The sequence below is a fragment of the Mustela erminea genome, chromosome 9 (genome assembly GCF_009829155.1).
Source record: "Mustela erminea isolate mMusErm1 chromosome 9, mMusErm1.Pri, whole genome shotgun sequence".
In the NCBI taxonomy this organism is placed as follows: domain Eukaryota; kingdom Metazoa; phylum Chordata; class Mammalia; order Carnivora; family Mustelidae; genus Mustela; species Mustela erminea.
The window spans coordinates 53229576-53245712 of record NC_045622.1 but is presented as its reverse complement, the minus strand read 5'-3'; the positions used below and the strand labels follow the sequence as shown (position 1 = coordinate 53245712).

Below are 16137 nucleotides of genomic sequence, written 5' to 3'. Positions count from 1 at the left end.
ACATGTTAACACCAATATGTCTCATCCCACCTGCTTTTCTTACAATGTGGCACTGACTCTCCTCAAGAGTTGGGGTCTTTGTTCTCCTTGCCCTTGAATCTGGGCAAGACTGTTACTATGGTAGACATAAAGTTATATGACTTCCAAGAGTGAGTCACAAAAGGCAATAGAGCTTCTTCCTCATCCTCCTGGGATGCTTACCTTTGGAACCCAGGTCTGTGTTGTAAGGAAACCAGTCAGCCATGTGGAAAGGCTCATGTATGTTCCTACCACAACCTCCCCTGAAGTTCCCAGGCTGCAGCCACATCAGCTGCCCAAACTTTGAGTGTGTGATTCTTAAGATGATTCCAGCACCAGCCTTTGAGCTGTCCTAGCTGATTCTGAGTGAAGGAGAGATGAACTGCTCCCTCCGAGTTCTGCTCATAATGCATATTTTTAAAAATATTTTTACTTATTTATTAGAGAGAGAGAAAGCACAAAAGTGGGGGAGCTGCAGGCAGAAGGAGAGGGAGAAGCAAACTCCTGGCTGAGCAGGGAGCCTAGTGCAGGGCTCGATCTCAGGACCCTGGGATCATGATCTGAGCCAAAGGCAGACACTTAACGACTAAGCCACCCAGGCACCAAATGCATATTAATCAGCAAAGTATATATTAATATTTTAGGCCACTGAGTTTTAAGGTTGTTTGCTATATAGTAAAAGATAACTGGAATAATTTATAAAACATATCTACTTTAATTCTGTGCATATGGCTATCTCTGATATTCCCTTATACACATATTTTCTAAGACTTAGTTAAGTTTTTAAATTTCTAGCATCATTCCTCTTGTCCATCATGTTGTTCCTAAAACAGTAACCCTGGAAGGTAGTATGTGTCTATCACGTATATAAAGAAGCACCTGCATGAATGTGCTGAGACAAGGCTAGGCTAAGTATCTGAGTGAAGGAAGGGATAGGCTCCCCTATTGTGTACTGAGTAGATCATGACAGTATTTCATTTCTGAGGACTAACCTGGTTTATGTTCAAATGAGAAACACCAGAATGTTGAAAGAACTAAAACTATAGTCATGAAGGAACTGGGACTATTTTAGCTTGAAGAAGAGAAGATATGCCGCTCACTCAGCTGTACGTACCAGACTCTCTCAGTTCTACACATTTTTCATGTTTGGCCCTATCGCACTTCCCTTTCTCCCTTGGGCAGTTCCTGTTCATCTTTCAAACTCTAAGCCAAAGTGGCAGCTCAACTAAGAGGCCTTTCATGGCCCCGGGGTTGGATATGTACCCTTCATATGTTCTTCTACAACATTCTGTGCTTGTTACTGCCCTTATCTTTTGTTTTATAAATATATTTATATCTTTCTTCTGTATCAGCATGTGGGTTACCTAAGAGCAGGGACTCTGTCTGGTTGACCTTGGTGTATCCCATACTTATAGTGCACATAACACTACGTAAATGTTTTATGAATCAGTATTTAAAGGGTTGACATGTTGAAAGAATTCGATTTATGCTTTGTTTTTTTTGGTTTTTTTTTTTTTTTTTGTGGTCCTAGTGGTGGTAAAGGTAAAGAGACATCTTGCTCAACATAAGGAAGAATTTTCTGAGCTAGTAGATGGTAAGAACTTCCTTCAGAGATCTTGAGTCCTCTGTCCTTGGAAATGCCCAAGTATAAACTAGACACACACTTTCATTAGTTCAGAAATTAGTACCTGGGCAACAGATCTGCATTGGTAAAGATGATACAGTCCTTTCCTCAAGGAATCCATGGTCTCAGAGTGAAGGTAATATGCTAGTGAATGCAGTGGTAAAGGGACCTGCAGTATGCTATGGAATTGAAGAGAAATTATTTAGGGAAGGGAACTGAGAGACAGGGTTTCACGCAGGTGACTCAGATACATGTTTGAGTTGCATCTTCAAAGTTAAATAGGTATTTTCCAGGCCAACTTGAACCTACAGAGTTGAGAGTATATCTGGTATCTAGGGCACTGCAAGTAGTACCTTGTGTTGTAGCCATGGATGGAATGAGAATACGTGGTGATGATGGTGACAGTTCTAACAGTAATAATAGCTAACATTTGTTACTTTATTGACTACCTGCTCTGAGTAGGCATTGAACTAAATATTAGTAAGAGATGTGATTTGGGAAGCTAACCAGAGGCCATATCTAAGCCTCTTGGACTTTATCCCCCGTAAGCCATTAATAGATTTGGAGCAGAAGTGGGACACACTTTGATTTGTATATAAACTTAATTGTTGATAAGATTGTTACCAAGATAACAGAACATTTAAATAGACCAGATGGCCTTTGATCTTGAGATCTCTGATTCTGTGCTTTATTTATCATTTACTGTAATACTACTCTATCACGTTTGGGGACAAATTATATAGATGTCTTATTTCTTCCCTCTTTGGGTCTACAAAGTTGTGCTTGCCTCTCTGGACAGAGATGATATATGACCCAATTTCCCAATGATTTGGGAGGGAAGAACCTTCAGTATTAAAGGATTTTTAAAAACAGCTTCCCCATCTTTCTAATTTAAACGTAAAATGATTGTGAATATTCCTTGAAGGCTTCTTACCTCTTTTCAGGATTAAGTTGTCTCAGCTATGTTAGGCCATTATTTTTTTATGCACAGTCATTGAAGCAAAGTACAAAATGACAGTGCTGCCACTTACTAAACCCTGGTAGACATCGAACCATTTCATCAGCCTGAACTTATCTGGTTGTAGCTCTAAAGAAATTGGAGGCCCATTTTTACTTCTGCCTAAACTGAACATAAGCAGATATTGACATTTTTGTTTTAAGAGTGATTTAGAGCTTAGATGGTATTTTCTTCAGATTTGTTATTGCTAGGTAGCTGCTTGGGCTCCAGATGAATTCTGCTACCACTTTGCTGGCTGTTTGAGCATAGATGCCACTTAATCTTGCTGAGCTTTTGTTTCCTCATCTATTTAATGGATTTACTAATACTTGTAGGAGTATTTTGAGGATCAGTTGATTGGCATATGTGAAAGTGTCATCATAGGATCTGGTAAATAAGTGTTTAATAAGTATTAGCTTCCTTCCTTTTTCTTTAACCAGTTAGAATTTCTGAAACTACTATTATTGATTGTTAAGTGATTCATTCCTTTGAGTACTATTGTGTGTGCTCTTGTGAAGGGTAATATATTTTTTTTATTAACATATCATGTATTATTTGTTTCAGGGGTTCAGGTCTGTGATTCATCAATCTTACCAATTCACAGCACTCAACATAGCACATACCCTCCCCAGTGTCCATCACCCAGCCACCCCATCCCTACCAACCCCCGCTGCACTCCAGCAGCCCTCAGTTTATTTCCTAAGACAAAGAGTCTCTTGTGGTTTGTATTCTTCTCTGGTTTCGTCTTTTTCATTTTTCCCTTCCTTCCCCTATGATCCTCTGTCTTACTTCTCAAATTCCTCATATCTGTGAGATCATAGATTGTCATTCTGATTGACTTATTTTGCTTACCATAATACCTTCTTGTTCCATCCACATCATTGCACATGGCAAGGTTTCGGGAGGTTTTTTTGATGGCTGCATAATATCCATACACACACACACACACACACACACACACACACACACACACACTGAAGGGTAATATTTTAAGCTATTGCTAACTCCTTTCTCATGGATTAATGAGAAAGAGCAATGCATTTGGGAGTGGATTTGAGGAAAACATTAGAGAAGGAATAGAGACACCAGGAATGGCCTTCAAGTAAGCGGTGAAAGGTGTCAAAGAACAATTTAGAATCATAGACCTTTAATATTAGAAGAGATTTTTATTTTAAGATTTTATTTATTTATTTGAGAAAGAGAGACAGAGGGAGAACAAACATGGGGGAGAGGGAGAAACAGGCTCCCCACTGAGCAGGGGCAGGGGGTGCAACATGGGGCTGGATCCCTGGACCCCAGGATCATGATCTAATCAAATGCAGACGCTTAACTGACTGTGCCCCTAGAAGGGATTTTTAAAATGTAGTCCAATCTACAAATTTTATAAATGGAAAAACAGCTTAAGAGAGGTGAAGTAAATTGACTAGAAGTTACACAGAAAGTTAGAGACAGGTTAAGGACTACATTTTTTTTTTTTAAAGATTTTACTTATTTTAAAGATTTTATTTTATTATTTTTTTATTTATTTGACAGAGAGACACAGTGAGAAAGGGAACACAAGCAGAGAGAGGGGGAGAAGCAGGCTTCCTGCCAAGCAAAGAGCCTAATGTGGGGCTCCATCCCAGGATCCTGACATCATGACCTGTTCCAAAGGCAGACACTTAACCAACTGAACCACCCAGGCACCCCTACATTTTGTTTTTATTTATTTGTATTTCCTTTATCTATCTTAGGAATTTGTCTTGCATTGCTGGTGGCTAAAGTATAAAAGCTTCAATTTTTTAGGAGGCTTCTCCCAGATATTTTTTTCATCTTTTCACTCATACAACTCATTGTTTTTTGCTTTCACTAACTGACATATACAGTTATTCATAATCCTGGAGAGGGTAGAGGTAAAGGCAATTTCTTAATTTCTTTAGCTATATGGAATTTTTCTTTGTGTTCTTCTGCTTTTTCTAAGTATTCTCTGCTGCGCATAAATGTTTGATATTAGAAAAAAGAAATAGCTGCTAGTAAAAAAAGAATGTATCCACCCCTTCTCATAAGTAAATAAATATATTTATCCTGGAAAATAAAACCAAAGAAAAATGTGTGTGTTCACCTATCATTTTCTTTATAATACAAAACCAAAAATTGCTTAAATGCTAGGTAATTAATGTAAGCTAATTCAGACTTTATAATGTAAACAACAGATGTTCTAGTTATAAATATTACCTTCTTTCTCCTTAGCTCTCTATCTCAGTGAGTAGAACCACCTTACACTGAAAGCCTGAGCCAAAAACCCATGATTCGTCTTCAATTTCTCCTGCTTTCTCACTTCTGTGGAACTGAAAGCTCAAATACATCTAGCTCTATCTATCTCTACAGCAATGAACTTAATCCATTATCTCCAATCCAAATTTCTGTAACTGTTTCCCTAACTGGTGTCCCTGTCTCCCCTATCCATTTGTCACAACAAAATAGAAATACTGTTCCTACAAACAAAACTAATTGTTTTCATTCTTTGAGCAGTATTTGCTAGGCTTGGTACAAGTGTTAGAAATGAGACATGTAAAATGCAGTCTCTGCCCTCCAGAATGCATGCCACTTTTTAAACATCTTTAATACTTCCCCGAGGTTAGGCTCATGGATTTGAACCACAGGCTGTGATCTGGCCTGTGCCTACCTCTTCAGACTCCTCTTCAGTCACACACCCCACCGTCTCCTTGGAACTCTGTGCTCTTTTACCAGTCATAATTTTGCTGCTTAAGGTTTTGAAATAAGACTTCTGTATTTGTATTACCCAGATTTTAAAATCTGTGCCCTTTTAACATATGCTTAGTTCAGTTTAGTTTCTCTAAACAAACAAACAAGCAGCCAACATCTGGAGTCCAGTCTTTTCTTCTGAGCTACAGGTTTGTACTTCTAGTTGCCTGATTGACATTTCAACTTGACTGTCACACAGGTACCTCAAACTCAGTATGTTGAAATTGTTCCTGTAATTTATGTCTTCACAGTCTCTGTAAACTGTATCGTCATCAACTGTGGTATTTAGGCAACAAACCTGGGAGTTACCCTTAGGAGTTTCTTCTCCCTCACCTTTATATCAAATCAATCACAAATCCCGGTTTAATTTACTTCCTAAATATTTCTCAAGTCTAGTCACCTCGGTCTATTCTCAATTGTGAGGCCTTAATCCAAGGAGAAACTTTGCTTGGCCTGGACTGCTGTAGCTTCCTAGGTAGCCCTCCCACAACTGTGCTTTTTCACTGCAGAACACTCTACACATACCCGATCTGGCACCATTTGTTTATTATTGTATTCGTCAGCTGAGACTGCTATACAGAAATGCTGTAGACTAGGTGGCTTAAATAGTAGACATGTGTTTTTTCATAGTTCTGGAGGCTTGAAGTCTGAGATCAGGGTGCCAGCATTGGGTCTGGTGAGAGCTGTCTTAGAGGTAGCCACTCCTTTTTTTTTTTTTTCCTTAAATGCCCTTTGTTTATTTTAAGTGTAGTTAACATACAGTGTTATATTAGTTTCAGGTATACAGTATGATAATTTAACAGTTCCATATATTACTCAGTGCTTATCAAGATAAGTATACTCTTAATTATTTATTTTTAACATAAGTGTACTCTAAATCCCCGTCCCCTATTTCATTCATTCTCTCACCCACTTCCCCTCTGGTAAAGTTGAGTCAGTTTTTTGGTTTATCTTTTATTTTTTTTCCCTTCGTTTTCTGCGTGTTTCTTAAATTCTACATTTGAATGAAATCACGGTGTTTGTCTTTCTCTGACTGGTTCTTGCAAGTTCTCTGTTATCTCTTCTTAGAAGAACATTAATCCCATCCTGAGGACTCCTACCCTCATGACCTCATCTACTCCTAATTACCTCCTCAAAGCCCCATCTTCAGATACCACTGGATTGGGGATTAGGGTTTCAACATGTGAATTTAGGTAGGACACATTCAATCCATAATAACTATATTTTCTTATTTTTTATATTCTTGATGCTCTGGCTTCTGGAGCCTCCCTGACTAGGCAGGCATTGTCCTTTCCAGGGGTGTCCATTTCTTATATAGCAAATAACTTGCCCTGGACTGCCCCTTTCATATTCAGACTAACCAATCCAGAGTCCATCCTCTAAACCACCTTCTTTTTCTGACTCTTACACTCCAGGAGACAGTATTCTTCTGCTCTAATCACCTCCAGTCCAGGTACCAGATAACTCAAGATAGCCCCTAGACCTTAGAGCCTGCTGAAATTACTTAAATTAGCCAATGCTAAGCCTGCTTGCCCTCTCTTACCTTGCCTTTCTCTGGGAAACCACAGTAAAGGTTGTCATCCATGCTTTCTCCTTGCTTGTTCTGCCTCCTGACTGACACTGGTGCTTTCCCATGTGGCCCTGCTTGGCATGGCATGTCACTTCTTAGGAACTGCCTTTTCAGTGGCAGTCATTTCCTGATCTGTTGGCTTCACCATACCCGAAAAATAATAAAACCTGTATTTTAAACACACTAACACCACTACGGACTGCCTTGTGTCCCCTCAGAATTCATATGTTGAATCTCTAGTTCCCTATGTGACAATATTTGGAGATGGGGCCTTAAATGGTTATTAGGTTTAAATGAGGTTTTTGTGATGGGACTAGCGCCCTTATAAGAAGAGACCAGAGAGCTTCCTCTCCCTCTCCACCATGTGAGAATACAGTGAGAAGGCAGCCATCTGTAAGCCAAGAAGAGAAACTTCGCCAAGCACCAAATCTCTACGATCATCTTAAACTTCCTAGCCTCCAGAACTGTAAGAAATAAATTCAGTTGTTTAAAGTATCCAGTCTAAGGTATTTTGTTGCCACCCAAGCTGATGGAGACCACCACCTAGCTAAAACATTTTCAGTGGTTTGTCATTGCTTTTAAGATAAAATTAAGAAATTCTTTCAGCCTAAAACATTTGCCTGATTGGTTTACTGCTTATCTCCAGCCTCATTTCATATCCTTTCTCTTCATCATTAATTAAGCTTCAGTCACAATGGACATATTTCAGTTTTTTAAGTTTCCTTCCTGCAGCAGGACCTTTGCACATTATGTTCCCACTGCTTAGGGGTTCTCATCTTCCCCTCAGTCCCTCTTTACCTTACTCATATCTGCATGTTTCAGGACTCAGTTTATGTGTCACTTCTTTAAGGAAATCTTCACGACTCCTTATATGAAGGCCCTTGTTTTTTGATCATGGTGCTCGGTACTTTTCCATCATAGCACTTACTATAATTGGAATTAAACATTTATTTGTGTGTTTAACTTTCTAGGGTTTTTCACCCTGGCTAGACTGTAAAGCATGAGGGCAAGGGTTATCTTATCTCCTGCATATAGCATAGTTCGAGGCACATAGTAGGTAGTTAATAGATATTTGTCGAATGAGTGAATAAAAGAGTGACAATAATTATTTTAGCTGCCTTTATAAACTGTATAGATAGACCTATGGATAATATGGAGAAAACAGATCTTTTCATGTCCTATCCTCCAAATACATGAATAGAAGTTCTCCTAAAATGGGTCATTTAAATACCTCAGTACTACATTGTGGAAAGGCCAAATAATTAGACACATGTTTTGCTAACACATGAAAACTGAAGTAAAGAAGATATAAATGCAAAAGATGTTTAATATAAAGCCAGGGGATTGTGTTTCAAAATTTCAAATAGAGGAATCTTCTTTATATCAGAAACCTTGTGGTAGATATTATGATCCTGTGCCAACTTTTTTGAACATGTGAAAGTGATTAAAGTGAAAAGTTTTGGAGAAAACTTAATGTAGAGGTATGCCCCAGAGTGAGTTTAAAATCTGGCTCTATTACTTATTAGCTCTGTGATCTTAAACAAATTACTTAAATTGTCTAAACCTCAGAGTTCTCATCTTGGGATGGAGATAATAGGATCTACCTTGGAATTTTTGTTAAACTTAAATGAGATAATGAATGTAAAACACTTAACTATAAGACCCTGCACATATGCTATTTCATTATTCCAGTAATTTACCAGAATATATTACTTTGTGTAAACACTCTTCCTTCTTCCTAGAATGTATTTCTCTACCACCGATTTCATTTCCTGCCACCACCTTCTCTGGTTTCTGTGACCCCCCTTTTGTTGGAATCTTTATATCTAATCCCATGTTTTTCATTTCCTTCCCTCACTAGACTGTGAGGGCATTGACTGCATCTTGTTTCCATTATATCCTCAGCAACTAACACATTGCCTGGCACATAGTGAATATATTATTAAATAATTAATTAAATGCATATCTAGTGAATAAGTAAATAATATAGTATTGGCTTAAGGATTAGAAATAACCTATCTGCAACATTTAGCTTAATGTCTAACTTGTAGTTTAATACATATAGCTATTGTTATTATTACTAATAATATTTTTGAGAAACATAGGTTACTTAGATTAACTAAATGATTTTGCTGCCATTAATATCCCTTCTTATATGTATTAGTGAAAATTTTACCCACCTTAGGTGTTCTAGGAAAAGGGAAAGTGCAAAAGAATATTGATAGGACCCCCAGACCTGTAGATGGTAGACCTCATTCTTTCCTGGAAGTATGAGATCATAGTTTGTGGTACTGAATGAGCTGGGTGGTCCAGTGAGTCAGGTGTCCTACTTAGGCATGTACATTAGGGTAGATAGGTGGATGGACGAGCTTGTTTGTTCAATGACAGTAAACCAACCCCCATAAGTAGAGGGCAGGGAAAGGTGAAAGAAAGAGACAGGCCACTCCTGGTTGGTAGGTGGCAGTTTTAATAAAAAGAGAGTGCCTACTTACAGGGTTCATCTTGGGTGGCAACAATGGGTCCCCCACCTGCCCATCAAAACTTGAAAGTGTGTAAAGAGGACTTAGTTCAGCCAGGTATACTATATAAGTGTTTTCAACACCACATCACTATCTCAAGACTGTCCTTGGAACAGCCTCTGGGAGCAAGAAAGACAAGTGGAAGTTACTCCTCTTCCAAGGATAGGAGGGAGTGAGGAGCTTCCAATCGCCTGGGTCCAGCTCATAGGTTAACTGACGGTCACGTCCTTTCAGTGACCTTCCCCAACACTCAAATTAGATGTTAAATATATGAAAGTATTAGTAAAAGATACTAGGTGAGAGGTGACTATAATAATCATTCTGATGTTTTATTTTGATTTGTATAATAATTGTACCTCTGCAATATTCAAGTCTTCTTATCTTTTTTTGTTTCTTATAGCTATTGGATGAACTCCCAATGATTTACAGCTGTTGTATATTTGTGTACTGCATGTAAGTGCTTATGTTTAAAATTCCATTGTTTAATATATTTTAAAATTCATTTTCACCTCATAATTAAGTAATGTAATTAACCCTATTACATTATACTGGGAGATTGTAATAGTGTAAAAGGTTATTACTTCTGTGATCTCCATGTAGAGAATAAGCTGTAGGAAATTATAATAATGTTGCTATTAACTTTTATGATCTCAAAACCCTATGGCCAGTTTAGATACTCTTACTAAAATCTGACTTAAAGAATTTTGACTTAATTTGTATAATCTGCATTTCCTTGAGTTATGAATATAGATAAAAATGTTACATATTATACCATAGAAATAATATATATGTACTTTGTACCTGTAATTGTGGTAGGTATTATACAAATCCTCTGTAATTCTTCCAGTTGTGCAAGATAAATGGGTATTATCCCCATTTTATAGATGATAAAGTGAAGCACAGAGGGATTTAGTAACTTGTCTAAGAATATAAGCAAAACTTGTGCTTAGGTGACTTGCCTAAGGCCATGTAGCTGGTGTCAGAGTTGGAAATTGAACTACAAATTTAATAAGCTTACCTTCTAACCATGCATTTAATTCTATAGCACTAGTGCTTAAAACTTCTCTAAACCCCTTATGCGATGGTTATCTCTTTTTAGTATGATCATTATTACTAGTTCAAGTATATTTAGTATATTTTCTTCTTCTTCTGTCTTTTTTTTTTTTTTTTTTTTGTGGAGAGAGTGTGTGCTAGTGGAAGTAGTAGGTGGTTGGGGAGGCAGTTAGAGAGGGAGAGAGAGAGAGAATCCCTGACAAGTCCACACTCAGTACGGAGCCTTATGTGGGGCTCTGTCTCAAGACCCTGAGTTCATGACCTGAGCTGACATCACAAGTCCGATGCTTAACTGACTGAGCCACCAAGGTACCTCAAGAATATTTTTGTCTAAAGATATCTAAAAATCAGAATTCTGTGATATTATTTAAAGAGCTCATGTGGGGGCACCTGGGTGCCTCAGTTGGTTAAGCATCTGCCTTTGGCTCAGGTCATGATCCCAGGGTCCTGGGATCCAGCCACGCCTTGGGCTCCCTGCTCGGGTTTGCTTCTCTCTCTCCCTCTCTCCATCTGCCCCTCCCCCTGCCCTGGTTCTTTCTGTCTCTCTCTTTCAAATAAATAAATAAAATCTTTTTAAAATAAAATAAAAAAGCTCATCTGAAACTTTTCTGTAAAGGGACAATAGTAATGATGTTAAGTTTCATGGGCCTATGATCTCTGTTGCAGCTCTTCAGCTCTGCTGCTGTAGCAGTGAAGCAGCCATAGATAATATGTAAACAAATGAGTTTGACTGTTCCAGTAAAATATTATTTACAAAAACAAGTTTGGGCCTTTGGGCAGTAGTTTACTGCTCCTGATCTAGAAAAGTACTTTCAGGTGAGCTTTTTAAAAATAAGTCATCAAGTCACAGAATATGAAAGTAAAAGAGACCTTAGAAATCATCTGGGCCAACCATCTTTCTGTAGAGATAAGGAAATAGGAGTTGGGTCCAATTCCTACAGCCAATTAATGAGTAAACTGAGAACTTTCCTGCTGCTTCTACTAAAACATAGGTTCAAAGGTTGGATACCTAACCCATGGTCAAATATTTGTTCTTATTTCCTCATTTACTGAGTATTTGCTAGCCTAGTGATTAGGTATGATTAGACGCATGAGAAAAAGATTTTATCCCTGCACACAAAGAGTTCACAGTCTGGTTGAGGAGATCCATAAAGAGACAATTATAATAGAGTGATATTTTCTGTAATAGTGTGCCTTACTCAGGGATGGCTCATTGCAAGATTTAGAAACATACTCAAGCCAGCTTGACTTAAGAGAGATTTATTTAGAGGACATGAGGAAATTATATGAAACCCAATAACAGGAAGTACAGCCTGACTACAATTCAAGGGCAGCTTACCTTTCCCACCCTTTTTTCTCCATGCCTTCTTCTCTGCATGGTCTCATCTTTGAATTTGCTTTCTTTTTCCATCCGTGCATGTCACTTTTCTGCTCATTCTTCTTCTTTTTCACTCAGTTTAGCTGCCCAAATATCAGCATCAGACTTTGAATCCATAAAGCTTTATACTTTGACTCCTCACATTTAATTGATTCAGTCTCTGACTCCCAAACTCCCAGGTTTTCAGGAGAGAGCCTCTCTTTGACCCAGTTAAAGCCAGGTGCCTTCTCTTGATTTCTCCAGCCTCTTAGAGGTGGTGCAGATTCTCTGAGATGAGAGTTTGGGTGGGAGGAAATGATGGGCATCACTAGACCCAAAGGTCTGTATACAAGTGGTAAGACAGCATTCTATTTTACTAGTTATATATTTTAAAATAAGTTTCTTTCTCTCTTTTTTTTAAAGGTTTGAATGCTTCAAGATGAAGAACTCTGTAAACTACCACCTACTTTTTATCTTAGTTCTATTCAGTTTAATAGTAACCACAGTAAGTCATACTTTGTTTCTAATAGATGAAGCATGTGATGTGGGTTTGAGAATTGTCAGAGTATAGGTAGTACTAGAAATGTGAGAATAGATGAACTGGCACATAGATAGCATGAACCATTAAGATGACCAAAGATGCAGCCCTATGGAATACTTTTTTTTTTTTTAACAGAGATAAACGAGAGTATACAGTTATGATACTGTACCCTAAAAGTTGCAGTTTATTTGTCTTGTTCGCTATTCACAGCCTGTCAGTATGCAAACTTCCATAATGCCTAAAGATTTCAATAAGAGTCATCACTTTAAATATAAAAAGTATATACATTTAGGGTATAAAACATGATACTTTGATACATAGTGAAATGATTAATCTAGGTAAGCTAATTAACATATCTTCAAACATGTATGTGTGTGAGAGAGTGAGAGATGAGACCCCCTGAAATCTATTCTCTCAGCAAATTGCCAGTGTTCAACCCAGTATTAACCATAATCACTATGTTATACATGGGAATACTGACATTTGAGGGTCAGGCAGAAGAAATGGAGCCAGCAAAGGAGACCTAGAATAAGTAATCAGAGATATAGGAAAATGAAAGAGCCCAATATCACAGAGTACAAAAAGATTTCCAGAAGAAGTAACAGTGTTAGATGCCTCTGAGAGGATGAGTAAAATACAGATTGAAGTTTGACCTATAAAAATTTCAGTTAAAAGACCAGGTAACCCTAATAAGGATACTGTCAACAATAGATTGATAGAGGCAGAAATTAGGTATCAGTGAACTGAGAAGGTGAATAGGAGGTTGAAAGAACAGGTACATTATTTCCTTATGCTTCTACCCTGCACTGTGTAGTCCTTCATATAAACTACGTACTCAATGATCATGAGAGAATCCTTGTGTTTCAGAGGTGAAAGGAAGTCTTATAAAAGAAGAGACTAGGGGACACCTGGGTGGCTCAGTTCGTTAAGCATCTGCCTTGGGCCCAGGTCATGATCTCAGGGTCCTGGGATTGTGCCCCACATCGGGCTTTCTGCTCAGCAGGGAGTCTGCTTCTCCTTCTCACTCTCCTTATGTGCTCTCTCCCTCTCTCTGTCTCAAATAAATAAATCTTAAGAAAAAAAAAAAGAGAGAGAGAGACTAAAGTCTAGAGAGTTTTAGTGACTTGCCTGGCCAACCAAATTTATGTGGAGAATTGTGGCAGAGTCAAAACTGGACCACTTTGTAAGTTCAGAACTGATGTTATCAGAATTATAGGCTTGGGAGTCAGTCAGATCCGAGTTTGTAGCAACATAGTTACTTAATAACTAGGAACCTCGGGCAAGTTACTTAATCTCTCTGTATTAATTTCCTCATCTGTAAAATGAAGATAATAATAGCATACATTTTGTATTAGTTGTGAAAATTAATACCTGGCACACAGTAAGAACTCCATAATTCTTTTGCCTTAAAATATGTCTTTAAGAGGCATGTCCTTTTGCATTTCTTCTATTAATAGCAGTAGGAATATGAAACTATACAAAGGGAAGTTAATATTTTGAAACAACACATTTCAGAAATGAAAAGCATTCTTCCTTACTGAGTTTAGAGTTACAGACATATAGTGTCTCATAAACATCTTACTATTAACGTTCTGTGGGTACTTAAAGGGAATAATCTGCTTTTATTGTGTGAGGATAGGAACTTCCTTCTGGAATAAGAAATTTTGTAGCCAAATTGTAAAATTACATAAAATTTTTGTGAGGTCAGCACTACTTTAAATGAGCATATAGAGATAGCAAAGCACAAGCTTTGCTGTCAAAGAGATGATTGCCTTGTTGGGGAGAGAAACAAACCATTAAGTTATATGACATTTATACGTGGTCAGTGAGGGCACAAAGGAGGGTGAATGGCTGCTTCTGCTGAATGGAGAAAGGACCGGGAAAGGCTTCTAGAAAAAGGGATAGTTTTAGCTGGATATTGGAAGATGAATGTTTGCCAGCAGGGGAGGATTTCTAAACAAATTAAAGAGTAGCATGTTTAAATATGTGGAAGCACTATACTTTCTGGAGCCTAGGATGAGAAAGGGGAAAGATGAGAGCAGTGAGAGCAGGCAGAAAGTCAGGAGTGAGATCATGCAAAGCTTTGAAATTTGGACTTTGTATTATAAGTGTTCGGAGCCCTTTCAGGATAATGATTTGAATTTTCCTTCTCTCTACCATGTCATTTTAAAGGCATATACTCCTACAGGGCAATAAATGGCATGCTAAATCTTCAGTAGACATTGAACTTAATTACCCAAGTGATATTAGAGCCTAAAACTGAGTTTGTGTAATTGGAAATTCATTTAGGTGGTGAGTTATGTAACTAGATGAGTGTGTTAGAGGTTTGGGAAGTAAAAAAAAACACAAGAAATTTGTTAAATGCTTTCAGTTATTGAGCATGCATTATATTGCTAAATTGTTTCATGTATTTTAGCTTATTATTCCTTACCACTATTATTCCCATTATCTGGATTAGGAAAAATTTAGTCTTTTGGTTAAGTGATTTGCTCAAGGTCTATAGCAAATAAGTGGCAGACTCTGAAATTTATCACCTGTCTCTAAGTCCAGTGTTCTTTCTGTTGTAGAACAAAATGTGTTATAGACATTGTCAACAGAACCTCTTCACCCCTCATGAGTAACTGTGTACCTTTGCCCTTCCTTGATGCTGATGTAGAAGGCAAGAGGCCAGAGTAATCCACAATAACTGAAAAATTTGTTTACCATGGTAAAGCTAGCACTGGTGGAGACCCATCTGAAGGTGCTAGCCTTTCTGTGGCCGGTCACCTAATCTGATTGGTTTTATGTGGCTATAGTCAGATCTAAGTAGCAGTACTAGGGAAGCAAGAGAGATTTGGGATTTGCAGAATTGTTAGAATAAGTTTTCTTCACTTTCATTAATGCACTTCATTTACCTGTTTTTCTTTTAATATTTTGTAGGTTTACCTTAAGGTAAAGGAGCCTATATTCCATCAGGTAATTTTAAAAAATTATTACACACGTGATTGTTTAACAGTACTTGCCTGCATTGTGTTTCCTTTTCTGGTAAATTATATGCAATACAATTTCTGAAAATGAAATGGTAGATGTCCTATGAAAGTGTTTAAAACAGAGTTTGCAAACTCAAGTGCCTAAAGGATACCAGTGCCCAGGCCCAGCTGTCTTTAGTAGTCAGTATACAAGTGTAGCATTGCTCTTATAAGAAAAATCAAAGTATTCATGTACATACACATACAAGGTCCTTTTTATGACATCATTTTCTAGAAAAGATAGACTGAAGATTCCCCAAATATTTCCCTCCTAGTATTTTATGAGTTTTTTAAGGTGGGAGATTATTTACATTGAGGAGAGCAGACATAGGAAACTTTTCCGTAGGAAATAATGATTTAAGTATATCCCATAATGAAACCAGAGGAAAATAAAGTAGCAGACCCCAAATAGAGCCATTGTTCATTGAGTGCTGTCATGTGCCTGGCATTATGCCATTACTGCACAGACTCTGATCTCCCCAGCAGTTCTACAAATTAAGGATTATTTTTCACATTTTAAAGGAAATGAACTCAGAGATACTAAGAATTTATCCAGCTTTACACAGTTATTAAGGGGCAGAGCCAGGATTGTAACCTAGATTTGACTCCTATCACAATTCTTTTAACAAACTGGAAAACAAACAAATAATAAATAAATAAGGACACATTTCAAGAGTATCAGAAGCCTTGCAGTTTTAGAATATT

General features: G+C 37.7%; 1 protein-coding gene across 3 annotated transcripts in view; it reads left to right on the top strand.

Annotated features, from left to right (window-relative positions):
• Positions 1–16137, top strand: part of ACER3 (alkaline ceramidase 3) — a 169906-nt gene that overhangs the window by 110402 nt on the left and 43367 nt on the right. For all 3 annotated transcript variants that reach the window (XM_032358656.1, XM_032358655.1, XM_032358657.1), the window contains 3 exons: positions 9874–9926; positions 12307–12388; positions 15344–15379. In XM_032358656.1, the coding sequence (XP_032214547.1) occupies positions 9874–9926; positions 12307–12388; positions 15344–15379 (171 nt within the window). The remainder of the gene's footprint in view (positions 1–9873; positions 9927–12306; positions 12389–15343; positions 15380–16137) is intronic.